The following is a 15,530-nucleotide window of genomic DNA, read 5'->3' as shown; positions in this document are numbered from 1 at the left end:
AAAATACCAGTGTTTTGCACATGCTACTTAAATCTTCCAAAATATTACACACTTACCTAAAATATTGGCACCTGGCTGCTAAAATTACCCGGTGGGCAGGAAAACGTTTCTTCTCCACAACAAACGTGACATCGCCATACTCTTCTCCAATCAACAAGGCACCGATATGTTCCGACAAAATATGCACATGATCAATCTCCCCCACTGCAGTGAAGGGCCGGAGAGGGTGGCTGTTACTCATCTTGTCAAACCGGTAGTCGCTGATCTATTACAGAAAGGGGATCAGAGTCAGTAGAGGAAGGAGAGCACACTTAGCTGTGTTTATGGTGTGTGATTCTCCTTAAGTAAAACTTTAAAGTGCTTTTTATAAAAAGCTCATGAGAGAGAGAATATGAATCATCGGTGATCTCTTTATTAACTGATTTATTCTGGGAAACAATTCATCTCCACTAACTCACTACCTTCACACCTCATCACACCAGCAAAGCAAAAATGACAGGTTCTTAAACACTGAGAGCATTTGGAGCTACCACAATCTAGACAACTAAAACCAATACAGGTCTGTGGGTTTGGTTTGTTTTGTTTTGGCAGCACTGGAGACTGAACCCCCAGGGCTTTTGCACTAAGCCATACCCTCAGCCCCTTTTTCTTTTGGAGACAGGGCCTTGGTAAGTTGTTAAGGGCAGGGCTCAAATTTGTGATTTTCCTGCCTCAGCCTCCCAAAGCACTGGGAGTACAGGCATGCACCACCATGCCTGGCTAAGGTACCTTAGGAAAATGAAAATCAACATTTTCTTAGAGTAGATTTATTTAATAAGGTCGGGTACATCTATGCCCAGAAAACCATTCAGGCGTAGATCTAGGCCTCAGTTACAAACAGAATGAATAAAATAATCAGATATCATATAAGATATTTTAGTCTGAAAACATCTTAAATATTTTATAAAAATAATCTGAAGCAACAAAACTTGGTATTTACTAATGAAAGTTCATAGTAGGAGCCTAAGCCCCTTTCAAAACAAGAGTAACCCTGGCCTTTTCCTCAAGACTGTAACTTGCATTCCAGACTTGTGTCGCTGATGACCAGGGTGCCAGTGTGCACCAGAGAGTCATCACACTTTACCTCATGCACCCGCACTTCCCTGATTCCCCACAAAATAACTGAAAAATACAGGGACTAAAGCTGGTTAACGGCTTTGCATGTTAGAAAGGGGAGTTATCTTAGAAAGCCGAAAACGTTTTTATTTTTAAATCCCTAATGTATTTGTAGGTTCTGCTCTTCCAGGTGTAATGACCAGCAGTTGAGTGAGAGCCTTCATAGCATTCAGTGCACTAGGAAAGTCATCCATTAGCTGAGGTGAGCCCTCACCCCTCTGCCGCACCACACAGCGAGAAGTGAGCCCCTTACCTTCTCTCCGCTTGCCCTCCACCCCTTCTCAAACTCTACCTGGACGAGGATGAAAGGTTCAGCGGCAACTCATCTTTAAGCTTCTATAGCCAAATCTATTATTAGCAAGGTGTATAAAGAATAGTCCATGTCCTCCAACTGCAGTGAAGATCCTCACAGACCAAGTTCCTTAGCTACCTACTATCACATACCCAGCCTCAATAAAGGACTGTGATCCAGGAGAAACAGAGGACGAGCTAGGCAAGGAAACCCCCACCCCAGGTAAGTGAGCGAACTTCTGGTCCCTCACGGTAGGAGCAAACTGTCATTAGGGCCACAGCAAATCCATCTCCCTCAGTTGCTAAAATATTATTACCAAATATATAATCTCCAGTCACTTGTGTGAAAACACCACATTCAGCTTAAAAAGGTTTATTTAGGAGCGTCAACAGGTAACGTGTGATACAATAATATAATGTTTAACACAAGAACCTAACACAGGGACAGGCAAACTTTCTGCAAAGGGTCAGAAGGTAAATATTTTAGGCTCTGACCACTATACCACTTTTGTCATAACAATTTAACTCTGCCGCAGGCAGTAAGTAATAAATAAACATGGCTATTTTCCCATAAAACTATTTACAGAAAAAGAGCTGGATTTGGCCCACAGGCCATACATAGCTTGACAATCCCTATTCTAACATGTGATCAAAACTGACTACTCTCTAGACAAAAGATCAGATAGGGTTTTTTGTTGTTGTTATTTGTTTTTTGTTATTTTGGTCTTTTTGAGACAGGGTTTCGCCACGCAGTCCAGGCTGGCCTTGAGCTCACTTTGTAGCCCAGGCTGGTCTCAAACTCAGGACGATCCGAACCTCCTGCCTCAGCCTCCCAAGTGCTGGGATTACAGGCATGCGCCACCACACCCAGCCAGATAGGGTTTTTTAAAATGCTTCTGTTGGGTTACCCAGTTTATGTTCTAAATAACACGGTCATTTCCTGTGTTGGTCATGGGACTCTAAAAGCTACTGGAACCTAACTTCAAAATCCCATTCTTCTCACCTGGAATACTCACATTACCATCTACTATTTCAGTCATGATACAGGACTCTTAACACATTTTCCCCTGGCTGAAAGGATGCAGTGCATACGTCTAATAGATATAGTCTCTGGCATAATATTCTCTTAATATTTTATCTAGGTCATAGCTAAGACTCAAACTACTGACTAAATGAATCTTGCTGAACAAAGATCGATTTTTGGTTAACTAGCTTAGAAGAAAAATTTACAATTCAACTCACTTATAAACATTAATACTACACATGTAAATATTTTGCTTAATAGGTTCTGTAAATCTTTACTCTCAATACATGTAATTTCATTTTGCTAAATTTACATTTTAATTATGTTTTTCCAAATGAAGACATAAAGAGAATATTGCTGGGTACAGAAAATAGCCACTTAGTGTGGAATAAACACAATTTTTATTGGCATACGGAAATAATTTTAATTAGACTAGTGATTCTCAACAAGCTTCCCACACATTGGGACCACATGGGGAGATTTAAAAAAAAGAAAAAGAGATGCTTGAGTCCTACCCATCAGAGAGTCTTATTTAATTCATCTGGAATGGGGCCCAGGCACTGGAATCACCCTTCTGAAGTGATTCCGGTGAACAACATGGAAAAGAGCCAGTGATTTAGATTATCGCTGTAGATACATGTACGATTTGGATGTGATTTGTTCCCTAAGGCTCTGTGTGCTGGAGAGTTGGTCCAGGGGGTGGTTGGTGTTAGGAACTGGTCTGTAACCTTTAAGAGGTGAGGCCTAGTAGGAAGTCCGTAGGTCACTAAGGAAGTTCCAACAGATGCAGGTAGTTCTCACGGGACTCCTTGGTACTTTTTACTAGAAAAGGAGCAAGACTGGACCCAATCACCCCTCTGGCTTCCTGTTTCAAGATGTCACATCTTGGGGCTGGGGATTTAGCTCAGCGGCAAAGCGCCTGCCTGGCAAGTGCAAGGTTGTGAGTTCGGTTCCCGGTACCGGAAAAAAACCAAAAAAAAAAAAAAAAAAAAAACAAAAAAAAAAAAACAAGATGTCACATCTTATTCCTGCACACATTTCTGCCATTGTAACCCAACTGACTATGAAGTTCTGGGACAAAGCCAGTGTCATACCCTTGAACCCCCAAAGCTGTGTGCTATATAAACCTTTCTTTATAAAGTTAGCCCACCTCAAGTATTTAATTATAGTAGCACAATGCTGACTAATACAGTTCACATCCCTTGGACGTGCAAATTCACAAAAAATATCCACTGAGAAATTCAGTCTCTTTTTAATATTATTGTGAAGAGGCAAATGGTGTTATCAAAGTTATCAATGCCACAGCTTATATGTAGAACAGTTTGTAGGACACAAGCTTTTGCAAAAGGGAAAAGACCAAGAGATGGGGGAAGGTGGGAGGGAACAAAGGGGAAAGAGGTTAAAAAAAAAAAGCATTAAAACGTGTCACATACATGTACCAACTCCTCACAATGAATGTAACCATTATGTACTGCAAACATGTACTAATAAAAAAATGAAAAACCAAAAGTGTTAGGAATCGCATGCTAATAAGTTAAATTTCAAATGACCAAATTAACTTGATAATAAAATTGGAAAAAGACTTAAAGTTCATAGAATAAAACTATGTAATGACTTTCTCCAGCTTTGTGAGTTACTCTGCCATTAACTATGTCTGTGACCTCTGACAAACTTCCACAAGAGTATTTCCACAATCATAATAACAAGCTTATAGTCCAGTGATGGTGAACCTTTTAGAGACGGAGTGCCCAAAATGCAACCCAAAACCCACTGATTTATCACAAACTACCAATATTGCAATTAAATATTCTGAATATTCGACACTCAGCAACTTGGCTTGTTTGCTGGCAGAGAGGGGTCTGGGTGCCTGCCACAGTACACATGCCACACATCTGTCAACTGTATAGTTGATCATTTATTTTTTCAAGTTACATTTTATAGTTCTACCACACTGCCTTTTAATATTTGTTTGATCCTATAAAATCAAGATATTTCAGCTATAAAACGAAAATATAACATGTAAAATCAAAGTTTATGAAGAGGATTGGAAGTCCTTAAAGGTTTGGACAAATGCATGATTACTGGTACTGACAGACCCGAAGGTGGCCATCTTCTACGCCTTTTGACACATACCACCTCCCCACTGAGAAGTAGATTCCATTCTTTCCCCTTGAGTCTGAGATAGCCACAAATCACTTTATTTTTATCTATTTTTTGTAGTACTAGAGCGCAAACCCAGGTCATGCATGCTAACCAAGTGCTCTACCACCAAGCTACATTCCCAGTCCTTTTTATTTTTTATTTGAAAGCAAGAGTCTACATTGTCAAGGCTGCTCTTGACCTTGCAATCCCTCTGCCTCAGCCTCCCCAGTATGCAGGCATGCACCACAGCATCCAGCTTTGGGACCACTTTAACCAACAGAAGTGAGGTTTTGATAAAGTAGGTAGTTAGCTAGCCATGAAATGAGCTAAAAGAACAGCAGCTAAGCCTGAAAGGCAAAACTTCAAGGAGACAATGGGCTGAGCTTCTTGACTGCAACTGAATTTACAGTCTGAAAATTCCCTGAGGGGGCTCAAGGCAGCCCTTCTAGGGACCCCACACACGTGTGCACCTGAGGGACTCAAGCTCCCAGCTGGCTCCATTAGCCCCTCTACTGTAACCCAATCAGGCTTCATTTACATGTGGTTAGCATGGAAATTTTGACCCTCTTTTGGAGAGGCCTCTTTGCACTTGGGCTTTCTCCAGGCTGCTGCACCCCTTCCTTGGGAGCATACTGTCCCTGTTAAGCTACTGCACCTCTGTAGGCACTTACCTTTCACCACACTGCTGGACTGGAACTCTCCCAAGTGTACTGTGCTTGTCCCAAGAACCAAGACACAACATAATATAGACATACCTAGGTCTTGGCCTAGACAAAACCCTAAATCTAGTAACGCTTTCAGGCCTAACCTTTAAGAAAGTCTGGTGGTCTCTCTTTTTGCCCTGCTGGGAACCCTGAGTTGCCTTGACTATTGGAAAGGCTATATGGAAAGTGAGAGGCCCTGAGATGGCCAGACAAGAACCAAAGAAATGAAATGAAGTGAAAACCAAGACCCGATACAGAGCCCTGTCAAGTTCTTCCAGCCTGTTCACTGTTGTCCGATCTACTCTAGTCGAAGGGGTAGAAATGTGTGAAGATGCTCTATATCTAGCAGACATCATGTGGAACCACACCTTTGTTTTTAAATTATCATTTCACTTACTTTATAAATTTTACAACTGTCAGCAATTTCAAAATGAGTACACAAGAAGGCTTAAGTCACCTCTTATCACCTATATTGGGGAGGACAGAACAAAACTCCAAGGTACAGTATACAGTATCATGAAAGAATAATTTACAATTGAAATTAGTTTTTGGTGCTCATGCATTCAAAACATTTATTGAAAACCTACCATGAGTCGGGCACTGTACCGAAAGCTAGGAAGATATCCCAAACAAGTCAGACGGAGTCCATCCTCCTCCAGAGCTTCTAGTCCAGGACAGCATCTCCCAATAAATGCTGAAAACGTCATAACAATCTACCTAATCTTTTAAATTTTATTTTATTTTATTTTTGGTTCTAGCATTGGAACCCAGTGCCTTCTGGGTTCTAAGCTACATCCTCGGTTTTGCTTGGTGGGTTGGGCTTGTTATTGTTATTTGGGGGGATTTTTGTTTCTGTTTTTAAGAATGGGTCTCACTAAGTTGCCAGGCTGGGCTCAATCTTATGATCCACCACCTCAGCTTCTCTGAGTACTACAATTACAGATGTACACCACATTGCCTAGCAAATCATATTTAAATTATGACACCACCTTTAGTGAGAAGCTGAAATCACTTCCCAGTTTAATATCACATTTCTCAATCCTTTTTCTAAGAGTACAAATTATTTGGTAAAAAAGGCTGTTGGTGTGAGGAAAGAACTTCAGTTTCTGTAAAAAAGACAAGTTTTGAGAACTATCTAGTTGCTTTAAAGATCAAAATTCTATAGGTACTATGTCAGGAGTTCCCAGATCACCCCCAGGGTCAACAATCATTTTATAATGGCTCACATGGCTCAGTACATAGTTACAAGGTATGATCAAAATATAAGACGAATGTTTAAAATTTGTAAAAATTCATTATCATAAAAGACATACTGCCATTAATCCCCGTCAAAACCCTCCCCCCTCACTTCAAACACATTTATCATTCTTGCAACTTTCTGAAGCAATTCTGGAAGTCCTCTTTTTTGAGTCTTTATAAGGTATGATCAGAAATACAATGGATGCTGCCGCTGAGAGCCACCCAATGAAAGGTAAGGTCATAAAAACACTACCGTGTATCTTAATCCACCTTATTCACTGGAACTGGCACTGTGCAACTTCTGGCTCTTCCCCGAAGTCAAAATGACCATGAACGTTAAATGTTCTGAATCTATTTAAGACATCATGACAGTGCAACCAAAGACACTCACAAAGACAGAACTACTTCAGGAAGTAACAAGAATGATGGGATAAGTGTGATCAAGGAAATGGGAAGTGTTCTGAAAAGGATTAAAGGCAAGGTGGTCTGTCACTGTAATAAATTCTTAAAATTTAAACATTCATGGCATTTTTCTATCACACCTTGTATATTCACAGCTGTGATTTATCATGACAAAAGTACACACACACACCAAAAAACCCAACAGTACACAAAGCAAAATCAGCAAAGGAAAAGAATTTTAAAAACACATGAGACAAGGCCGAACGAAAAGCAAGCCAAAGAAAGCCCACTTCACAAGCTGAATTCCCCTCAGCACCAAATTCTGACAACACAGGTATAATGAATCCCCCCATAAAGCCTGTTCAGAGACTCAGTGCTCAGAATGTTTAGCAGGGACTTTCCATGTAGGTAACCCCTGCCTGGAATGGACCCAAATTTCAGATTCTCAGAAGGAAAGCAAGTTTTCAGCATCAATCACACTTCCTGTTGTACAGCTTAGCCACAGTATGCCCCTCTCATCAGTCCATGGGAGCAACCCCTCAAATTCTAAATTCCCAGGTGGTCAGCCAAGGGCTAACCTTGCAATCAGGCCTTTCCAAAGATAACCAGTTCATTCTTATTTTGTTAACTCTTTTCTGCATAGCTCCGGAAATGAGAGCATCTAATAATGTTAGCAGAAGCACAGAAAACAAAGTCTACCTATCTAATGTGCACATCTAATATACTTGTTTGGGTAAGAGAAAAGGATCCTTTAAAAATAATCACAACAGGGCCGGGGATATATATAGCTCAGCGGCATAAGTGCCTGCCTGGCAAGTGCAAGGTCCTGAGTTTGATTCCTGGTACCAAAAAAAAAAAAAAAAATCACAACAACATACTCTAACTACCCAATGTATTTCTAAATCCTAAATGCTCATTATGCCCAATCCAGTGTTGTGGACAGGATTCTTCAAAACTGTAAGACCATTCCAACGTTATTTACAATGTTCTTGAGTGTATGGGAAGAAATCTACTTCATCTTGTGAAGTCAACATAACTTTTTTGTTTTTGTTTTTGTTTTTTTTGAGACAGGGTCTCATTATATTGTCCAGGCTGGCATTATGTAGCCCAGGTTGGCCATGAACTCTCAGCAATCCTCTTGCCTCAGCCTCTCAAGTGCTGAGATTACAGGGGTGCACCACCATGCTTGTCTCTGAAGTCAATATAACTTTGACATGAAGATATGACCATACTCATACACTCAAAAACTCATGTTAATGAAAAAATTTCCCACATAAAATATTAGGCAACAGAATTAAGTGGAAGAATTCATAACAAAAAATGATAAATTTCAAGGACAGATGAGGGGCTGTGAATGTACCTCAGTGGTAGAATGTTTACTAGTATGCCTGAGGCCCTCGGTCCAAGATACACAACAGGAAAAAAAAAAGAAAAAAAAAAAAAAAAAAAAATCTCCTTGAATTAATAGGTTAAGAATTCATAGAATTAACTCAGGAGAGCTAAAATACATTAACTTTTTAAACTTTCACAAGCTAATAAAAAATTTTAATTGACTAGGAATAAAAGGATACTTCATTAATTTGATGTACACATATACACAGCGTAAAAGATGTAAGTATCAGGTTGATAAAACACAAGAAACATTCTGAGATGAAGTTAAGAGAGAAGACAAGTATGTCTGCTCATCACTACTAACATTTTTCTGGAACAAAATACAATGCAAGTAAGGAAACCAAATAAAAGATAAAGAAACAAAGAGGTAAAATAATTATTTACAGAGGCTGATTCTGCACATGAAAAATCGTTAAGAATCAAGCAAAGAAAAAAACAAGAGACTATAAGAAAGGTTCACTATTGCATTCTTTTTTTTTTTTTTTTCCTCCGGTACCGGGAACCGAACTCACGACCTTGCGCTTGCCAGGCAGGCGCTTTTGCCACTGAGCTAAATCCCCAGCCCCTGCACTATTGCATTCTTACATCTGGTAATCTGAGCAACTTTGAACATAACAATATGTAATATAACACCCACTTTTAACACCTATCATTTTGTTCTGAAACCCTGTATCATTTTTATTGTTTTTGCTTTGTTTTGTTTTTGTCTATGTTGCTGGTATTTAGCTATTGTTCTTTTTTTTATTACTTTCTTTAAAATAAAAAAAAAAGTTCACTAAAGGGGCCATGTAAAATGATTATGTGAAAATATACAACATTCTTCCATGCCAAAACAACCAAAATATGAGGGAAAAAAATAACTGCAAAATACATACTACACCTAGGAATAAACTCACAGGATATGTAATAGAAATTATAAAATCCTACTGAAGGATTTTAAAAAATAAATGAAGAGACATACATCGTCAAGGGATAAAAAGATCTAACAGCATCAAGAGATCAACTATCTCCAAATCGTAAGAAAAAGAGCACATTTGAAATTTTACTATACTATATGGTGAACAAAAAAATGTTATATGATAGAAACTTCAGAGAGCAAAATGCAACAAAATATTTTTTGACAGGGATACACAGTTAAAAAGTTTTTGTCAACTGAATTCACATTTTAGAAAATTGATAAGAATTTTATATTTATCCCAAGGTTTCTGGTTTTTTATTTTGTTGTGTTTTTGCAGTGCTAGATAATGAACCCAGAGCCTCGAGCACAGATAGGCAAATGCTGTACCACTGAGCTACAGCCTTAGCCTTTATTAAAAAGGGTTTTCTTCAAGCTGAGAGACAATTTTAATTAATCCAGGAATTAAAAATAATCCTCATCAGAATCACAATAGACTCTTTAAAATGAACTGAGGTAAGAGAATTCAAATGGAAGAATATATATATCATCTGGAATACATTCTAAAAAAGAGAAGCAATCAAAGGGGATCAGCTTAGCAGATAAAAAAGCAAATCATAAATCAAAGCATTTAAACAATGTCATGTAAGAGAGACAGCTCATCAGAACATATTAACCCAGAAATAAATGCACAAGTGTAGGAGTTCGCATTTGTATTAATGTGTTTTTCAGTTCAATAGGGGAAAATATGGATCTTTTTAAATGTTGGCTAGCCATCTTAAAAAAATAAACTCAATAATCACACAAAAGCATAAAATTTAATGCATAAGGATGTCAGCTCCAGCACTTTCTGTAACAGTAAAAAACTAGAAAAAAGTCTAAAGTCCACTAAAGGAAAACTGGTCAGTCAAATAATGGTATATCAATACAATGAAATATTATAAATGATTAAAAAGAATAAAGTTAGATACTAATGACACTGAAAAAAGGTTAAATACATGTACTTGCATACAAAACATATTTTAATTACTTTAATTATGTAATTTATTTAATTATATAATTTAATTATTTAATTAATTAAAATTTCATTAATGTTATAAATATTTAAATAAAATATAAACACTGAAAAAGAAGGAATATGATAAAATTGTTAACAAGTATAATCCAATAGGTTGAGGCTATGGAAAAACTTCACATAGCATGCTACTTACTTCCTTGTTTAAATATTTTATACTAATCAGTTTTATTTGTAATAAAACTATAAGCAAATGTCTCAATAAGTTTGGCTGTTAAACTTACAAAATAAAATGGTTTATGCATAAGACAGCAAGCATTTTAATTTTCCACAACTAGTGAGTAACAACTGATACAGTGACTAAGACAGAAATGGCAAACAGAGGGACTACTATGGCTTATGTCTCTAGCCGTTCCCCCAAAGCCTCATGCAGTCACAGGTGGGGCTTTTTCAGAGGTGGCTGGATCTAAAATGTGTGACACTGGGATTGATTCACAGTGCAATGGTAGGTTTAAGGGCACTAGGATGAAGGGTATGAGTGCTACCCACTCTAGTAGCCTGGATAAGACATAAGGAATAGAAAGGTGTGGTCACCCCTTGCTTGCTTTGCTCTCTTCTGTCCGCCATGAACTGCTTTCCCTCTGCAATGCCTGTCTAACATTTCCCACTGCCTTGGAGCCTGCCGACTATACTCTGAAATCTCAACACACTGTGAACTGAATAAGCATTTCCCCCTTTAACTATGTTAGGTATTCTATCTCAGCAAGAAGAAAAATAATACTGGGACCATATATTAACTCTACAGATAAAAATGAACAAATTGAGGGCAAGGATAAAATGCACATTACACTTAGACAAGCCAAAAAAAAAAAAAAAAAGTTCATTACACTAAGACAGGTGCATCAGATACCTGGGCAACATAACCTTCAAGGACACTCTGCCTGATAACATTCCAACTTAGCATATTTACCTAAGAGATTTTCAGAGTGACATTTCCAGACTCAACGCAGATTTTCTCAGAGTGCAAGTGTTCTGAAATTTACTCCTGCTACAGTCATGGAGCCCAGACTTGCTGATTTCCACAAGATAAGGGAAGGGTATAATATATCCGCTCAAATGGTTCCCATAAGATGAAAGGAAGAAAAGCAGGAAGGCAGGGTGAGCAAGGACTTAGTCTAAGAGAGGACAGAAACATCTCCACCAGAAAATGGTACCTTTCATAGTACCAGGTAGAATTATTAGTTAAGAGAAGTGGGACTTGTGCAGATTTACGTACCATAAACAGTAAAGAAACTACTCTGCTTTTCTTGGTTCACTGTCATTAATTCAAATGCATCAAAAACAAAAAAAATCACTACAGCAGCAGTACTAACAATGGAGGGTTATTGCCTGTTTATTATGCAATAAGAAACCCATAGCCATTTGTTCTAACCAAAATAATAAACAATGTCCATCAATAAAGTGAGCACCATATGCAGCTCATCACACTGTAATGCTATAACTGCTTCCCACAGAGGAAAACGCCAAGTTGACCTAAGAATCAATTTCTTGACTTAAACTTCACTTTTAGCAGAACTGATTACAAACCTTACCTTAACAAGGGCTAACGACATTCTTTAGAATTAAAGTTTATTCCCTAGGGTTTAATCAGGAACTATTCGATGAACAAAATTGCACAAGGTGGAGCCGCCAATGAGTCCTTGAACTTGCCTGGATCTCCCCTGGGAAGCTCTCTCCACCCTGTGTATTTCCTGACTGAAAGGCCTTTATGGGAAAAAAGACCTTCTGCTCTTTAATTGCAAAATATAAATGATCTTTCTCTTGAGGAAAGAGATGGCATTTACAAGCATATGGCTTAGCAATTTCTTTCTGCTCTTGGTACCCATGTGGTATGTAATTTGAAGTAGTATTCCTTAAACTTTAAATTAGTATCACTTGGGGACATAGATGATGTTCTATCTGCATCTTAAACATTCGGAAAAAAGTCACATTCCACTTTCTCACAGGAAGGATACGTCATTTCTTTAGATATATATATTCTATACTTATTATTAAAAAGTCTGAATAAAAGGGTGAAAATGACCACACTGGTAGATATAACCTTGATTCTGATATTCTGTGCGCCTTGCAAAAGAATACTCTGACCTGGGTAGTAAATGCTATTGTGAGGGACACAACTGAGGTTCACATGAAAGGATTCCCGACATGGCTGTTTTTCTGGAAAAGACTGAATATCATGTCCAGGCCAGGTTCAGTCTTCTCATTCTATGATTTTGTTTGTAAACAAACATAGATCTCTCAGTCTTTTTTTTTTTTTTTTTTGTACCGGAAATCAAACTCAGGACCTTTTTTTTTTTGGTACTAGAAATCGAACTCAGGACCTTGGCACTTGTGCCACTGAGCTATATCCCCAGCCCGGATTCTACTCAGCTTTAACACTAAAGGACTACTGTCATAACCAAAGTAACTGACAAGATTATTTTATCATGAGTGTACATAACTCCATTTATCAATTACCATATTGATTTTCCACTTCTTTGCCAAGGAATAAACTAGTTTACGCATCTATCTGTAACTTATTCTATTACAGACAGGCAAGTGAGGCAGAAGACAGCAGGCAAATAAGAGACGCCCTGGGCCCAAGGTGAAGTCAGGATGATCAGGCCTTAGGCAGACAAGCTGCCCGAGGTTAAAAGTTGGTAAGAACAAGATGGACAATTAAGTCCTGGGATATAGTGAGTGAGGTAACAAGGGTGGTGATCGATGACCATTATGACGACTTCTGCTCCTACCTATGTGGAAAACTTTCTTCCTTCTCATTTTGTTCTTTTAAAAAACCACTTAGATAGCACAGAGGCCAAAAGGTACCTGCAGACATGGGCGTGCTACAAGTTTCAACACCTCACAGGCCCATTTCTAGTTTGAATAAGCTTGTTTTGACCCTGTAAGTTGATATTAATTTGATTCAGAGTGGTCTGAGCCTGGGTCAAGAAGTCCCCATGGCAACCCACTTTTGGGTCCCCTTCCAACTACCAGGAGCAACTTTCTCTTCTTAATAAAGATTTCTCTTCTCTACCTCCTTGGTCCTCAATTTCATTCTTCAACCTAGGGAGACACAGATTACACCATTACAATTTGACAACAGATTTACTGAGCTACCTTTACAATACAGGCCCAGTGCTAGATGAAAGAAAACATAAAGATTAACAAAGCTTCTACCTTTGAAAAATTCATTGTCTACTGAGAAGGTAGGCTAAGATGATAAATAATGTCAACTCTCGAACTAGTGGACTATGACTTTATGGTTTTTAGAAAGTCAAATTCTTCCATAAGTACCATACTAAAACTACACGGATGCTAAACAGAATATTACATGAACAAGAACTTTGAAAATCACGTTATTATTTATTCTTTTATCAGAGTAAAACAATACAGTATTCAAATACTGTAACTGGCTACTAGCCTCCAAATCAGGGTGCTTAGTTCCCAGACAGAGCACAATACAAAGATTGTGGATTTCTTCCTACAAGGATCTGGGAAGAAAACATTAACATTTCCATTCATACCTATTTTTAACCTAGAAAAACTACAAAACATTATACTTCACTGCCTTCCTCTCATGATCAGCATGCCAAAAACAGTTTCTTGTCACATAAGATAAACAGACATCTTGAGAGAAGAGTGGGAACTCCACAAACAGGCAGAGCTGAAGGTAATGTTCTGACTTGTTCATGGGAAGTATTAAGCTTACATGTGCCTGCATAAGTGAATTTTCCAAATGTTTAGTTTTAATTAAATTGTCGCTCACAAAATGACAAGTAGACTTAAAACGTTCCTACAAGGAAACTACTGATTGAATGCAACACTGCCAGAATAAGCAAATAGAAAACAGCCAAAATGACATCTCTATTCCTGGAATTCAGATTTTATGAGGTGGTGTCCCCAAAATCTGAGATAATCAAGATCATCTGAAACATAAACTGTAATTACTAAAAAGCACTAAAATATTTGAGTATTTTTTGTTTTAGCTCCAAAACAAGCTAAAAACAAAAATTACAATTTGAAAGCAAATTAAACATCTTGCAGCAAGACCTAGAAAGTCCTTCTCAAGAAAAATGACTGAGGAGGGGCTGGGGATTTAGCTCAGCGGCACAGTGCCTGCCTGGCAAGTGCAAGGTCCTGCGTTTGATTTCCGGTATCAGAAAAAAAAAAAAAAGAAAGAAAGAAAAATGACTGAGGGCTGAGGTGTACCTCCATAGTGGAGCTTAGCAGGTGAAGATGCTGGGTTCAATCCCCAATACTGAAGAGGTAAAAAAGTGGCTCTTCACTGGGCACAGAGGCATGCGTCTGTACTTTCTCCTGGCTATTCAGGAGACTGAGGCAGGTAGATCATTTGACCCCAGGAGCTCAAGGCCAGCCTGGAACACATAGTGTGACCCCACCTCAAAATGTTAAATAAAATTAAAAAATAAAGAATGGCTACTACTAATTGAGAACTTACTATAAACCAGGCACTGTATTAAATATTTTTTTACATATTATCTTATTTAATGTTCAGAGAACTTCACTAGCTAGGTACTGTACTTTTTAACTTCCTGTTTTACAGATGAGAAATTGATATACAGACAAGACTGAATAACTTAACCAAGGACACAGCTGATAAATAGCTCATTCAAACCAAAGTCTGCCAATGTGCTGACCTTAGGAGAGCTCTGCCACAGTGACCTGAAAGAAAACACAAATTATTCTGACTCTGACTTTTAATCCACCAATTAGCTCCTCAGACCACCAGGTGTGAAATGTTAACATACCCTATTCAGACCAGGTAAAGTATGCCACTGGTGGTAAGAACAAAGTGCCATTTTCCAAGCCATCTCTACATGTACCTTTGAGGAGAATAATTCATATTTGAACTGTAATATAAAGCCTAGTTACTAGAAATTACAGAATAAGTCTATTATTGAAACAAGTATGTATCAATATTCTATAGGGTTAACTGAACAATCTATAACAAATTTAAGTAAGACTAAACAGTAATTTATAATTTTAAAAAGCTGGAAACAACTGAAAAGTTCAACTCAACATATACTGATATGTCTTTCCAAAAATGTAAGTAAAATGAGACAGGCGCTTCGTAATTCTGCTACATGGTAAAGTAGAGCCAGACCCAGAACAATAATCAGAATTATTTATAAACTCTTACATTATGCTAATGTAGCTTTATGAATGTCGCATTTCACATACCCTTAATGCTTCACTTGATTATTAGTA

The 15,530-nt window shown here is 38.0% G+C and overlaps 1 protein-coding gene across 2 annotated transcripts in view; it reads right to left on the bottom strand.

Annotated features, from left to right (window-relative positions):
- Positions 1-15,530, bottom strand: part of Btbd9 (BTB (POZ) domain containing 9) — a gene marked incomplete at its 3' end in the record, with an annotated part of 379,800 nt that overhangs the window by 336,326 nt on the left and 27,944 nt on the right. For both annotated transcript variants that reach the window (XM_005390124.2, XM_013516988.1), the window contains 1 exon segment: positions 57-265. In XM_005390124.2, the coding sequence (XP_005390181.2) occupies positions 57-241 (185 nt within the window).

Source organism: Chinchilla lanigera, unplaced genomic scaffold (assembly GCF_000276665.1).
Source record: "Chinchilla lanigera isolate Chin_1 unplaced genomic scaffold, ChiLan1.0 scaffold00036, whole genome shotgun sequence".
Lineage (NCBI taxonomy): Eukaryota > Metazoa > Chordata > Mammalia > Rodentia > Chinchillidae > Chinchilla > Chinchilla lanigera.
The sequence above is the reverse complement of the archived record's forward strand: the minus strand, read 5'-3'. Positions and strand labels throughout refer to the sequence as shown.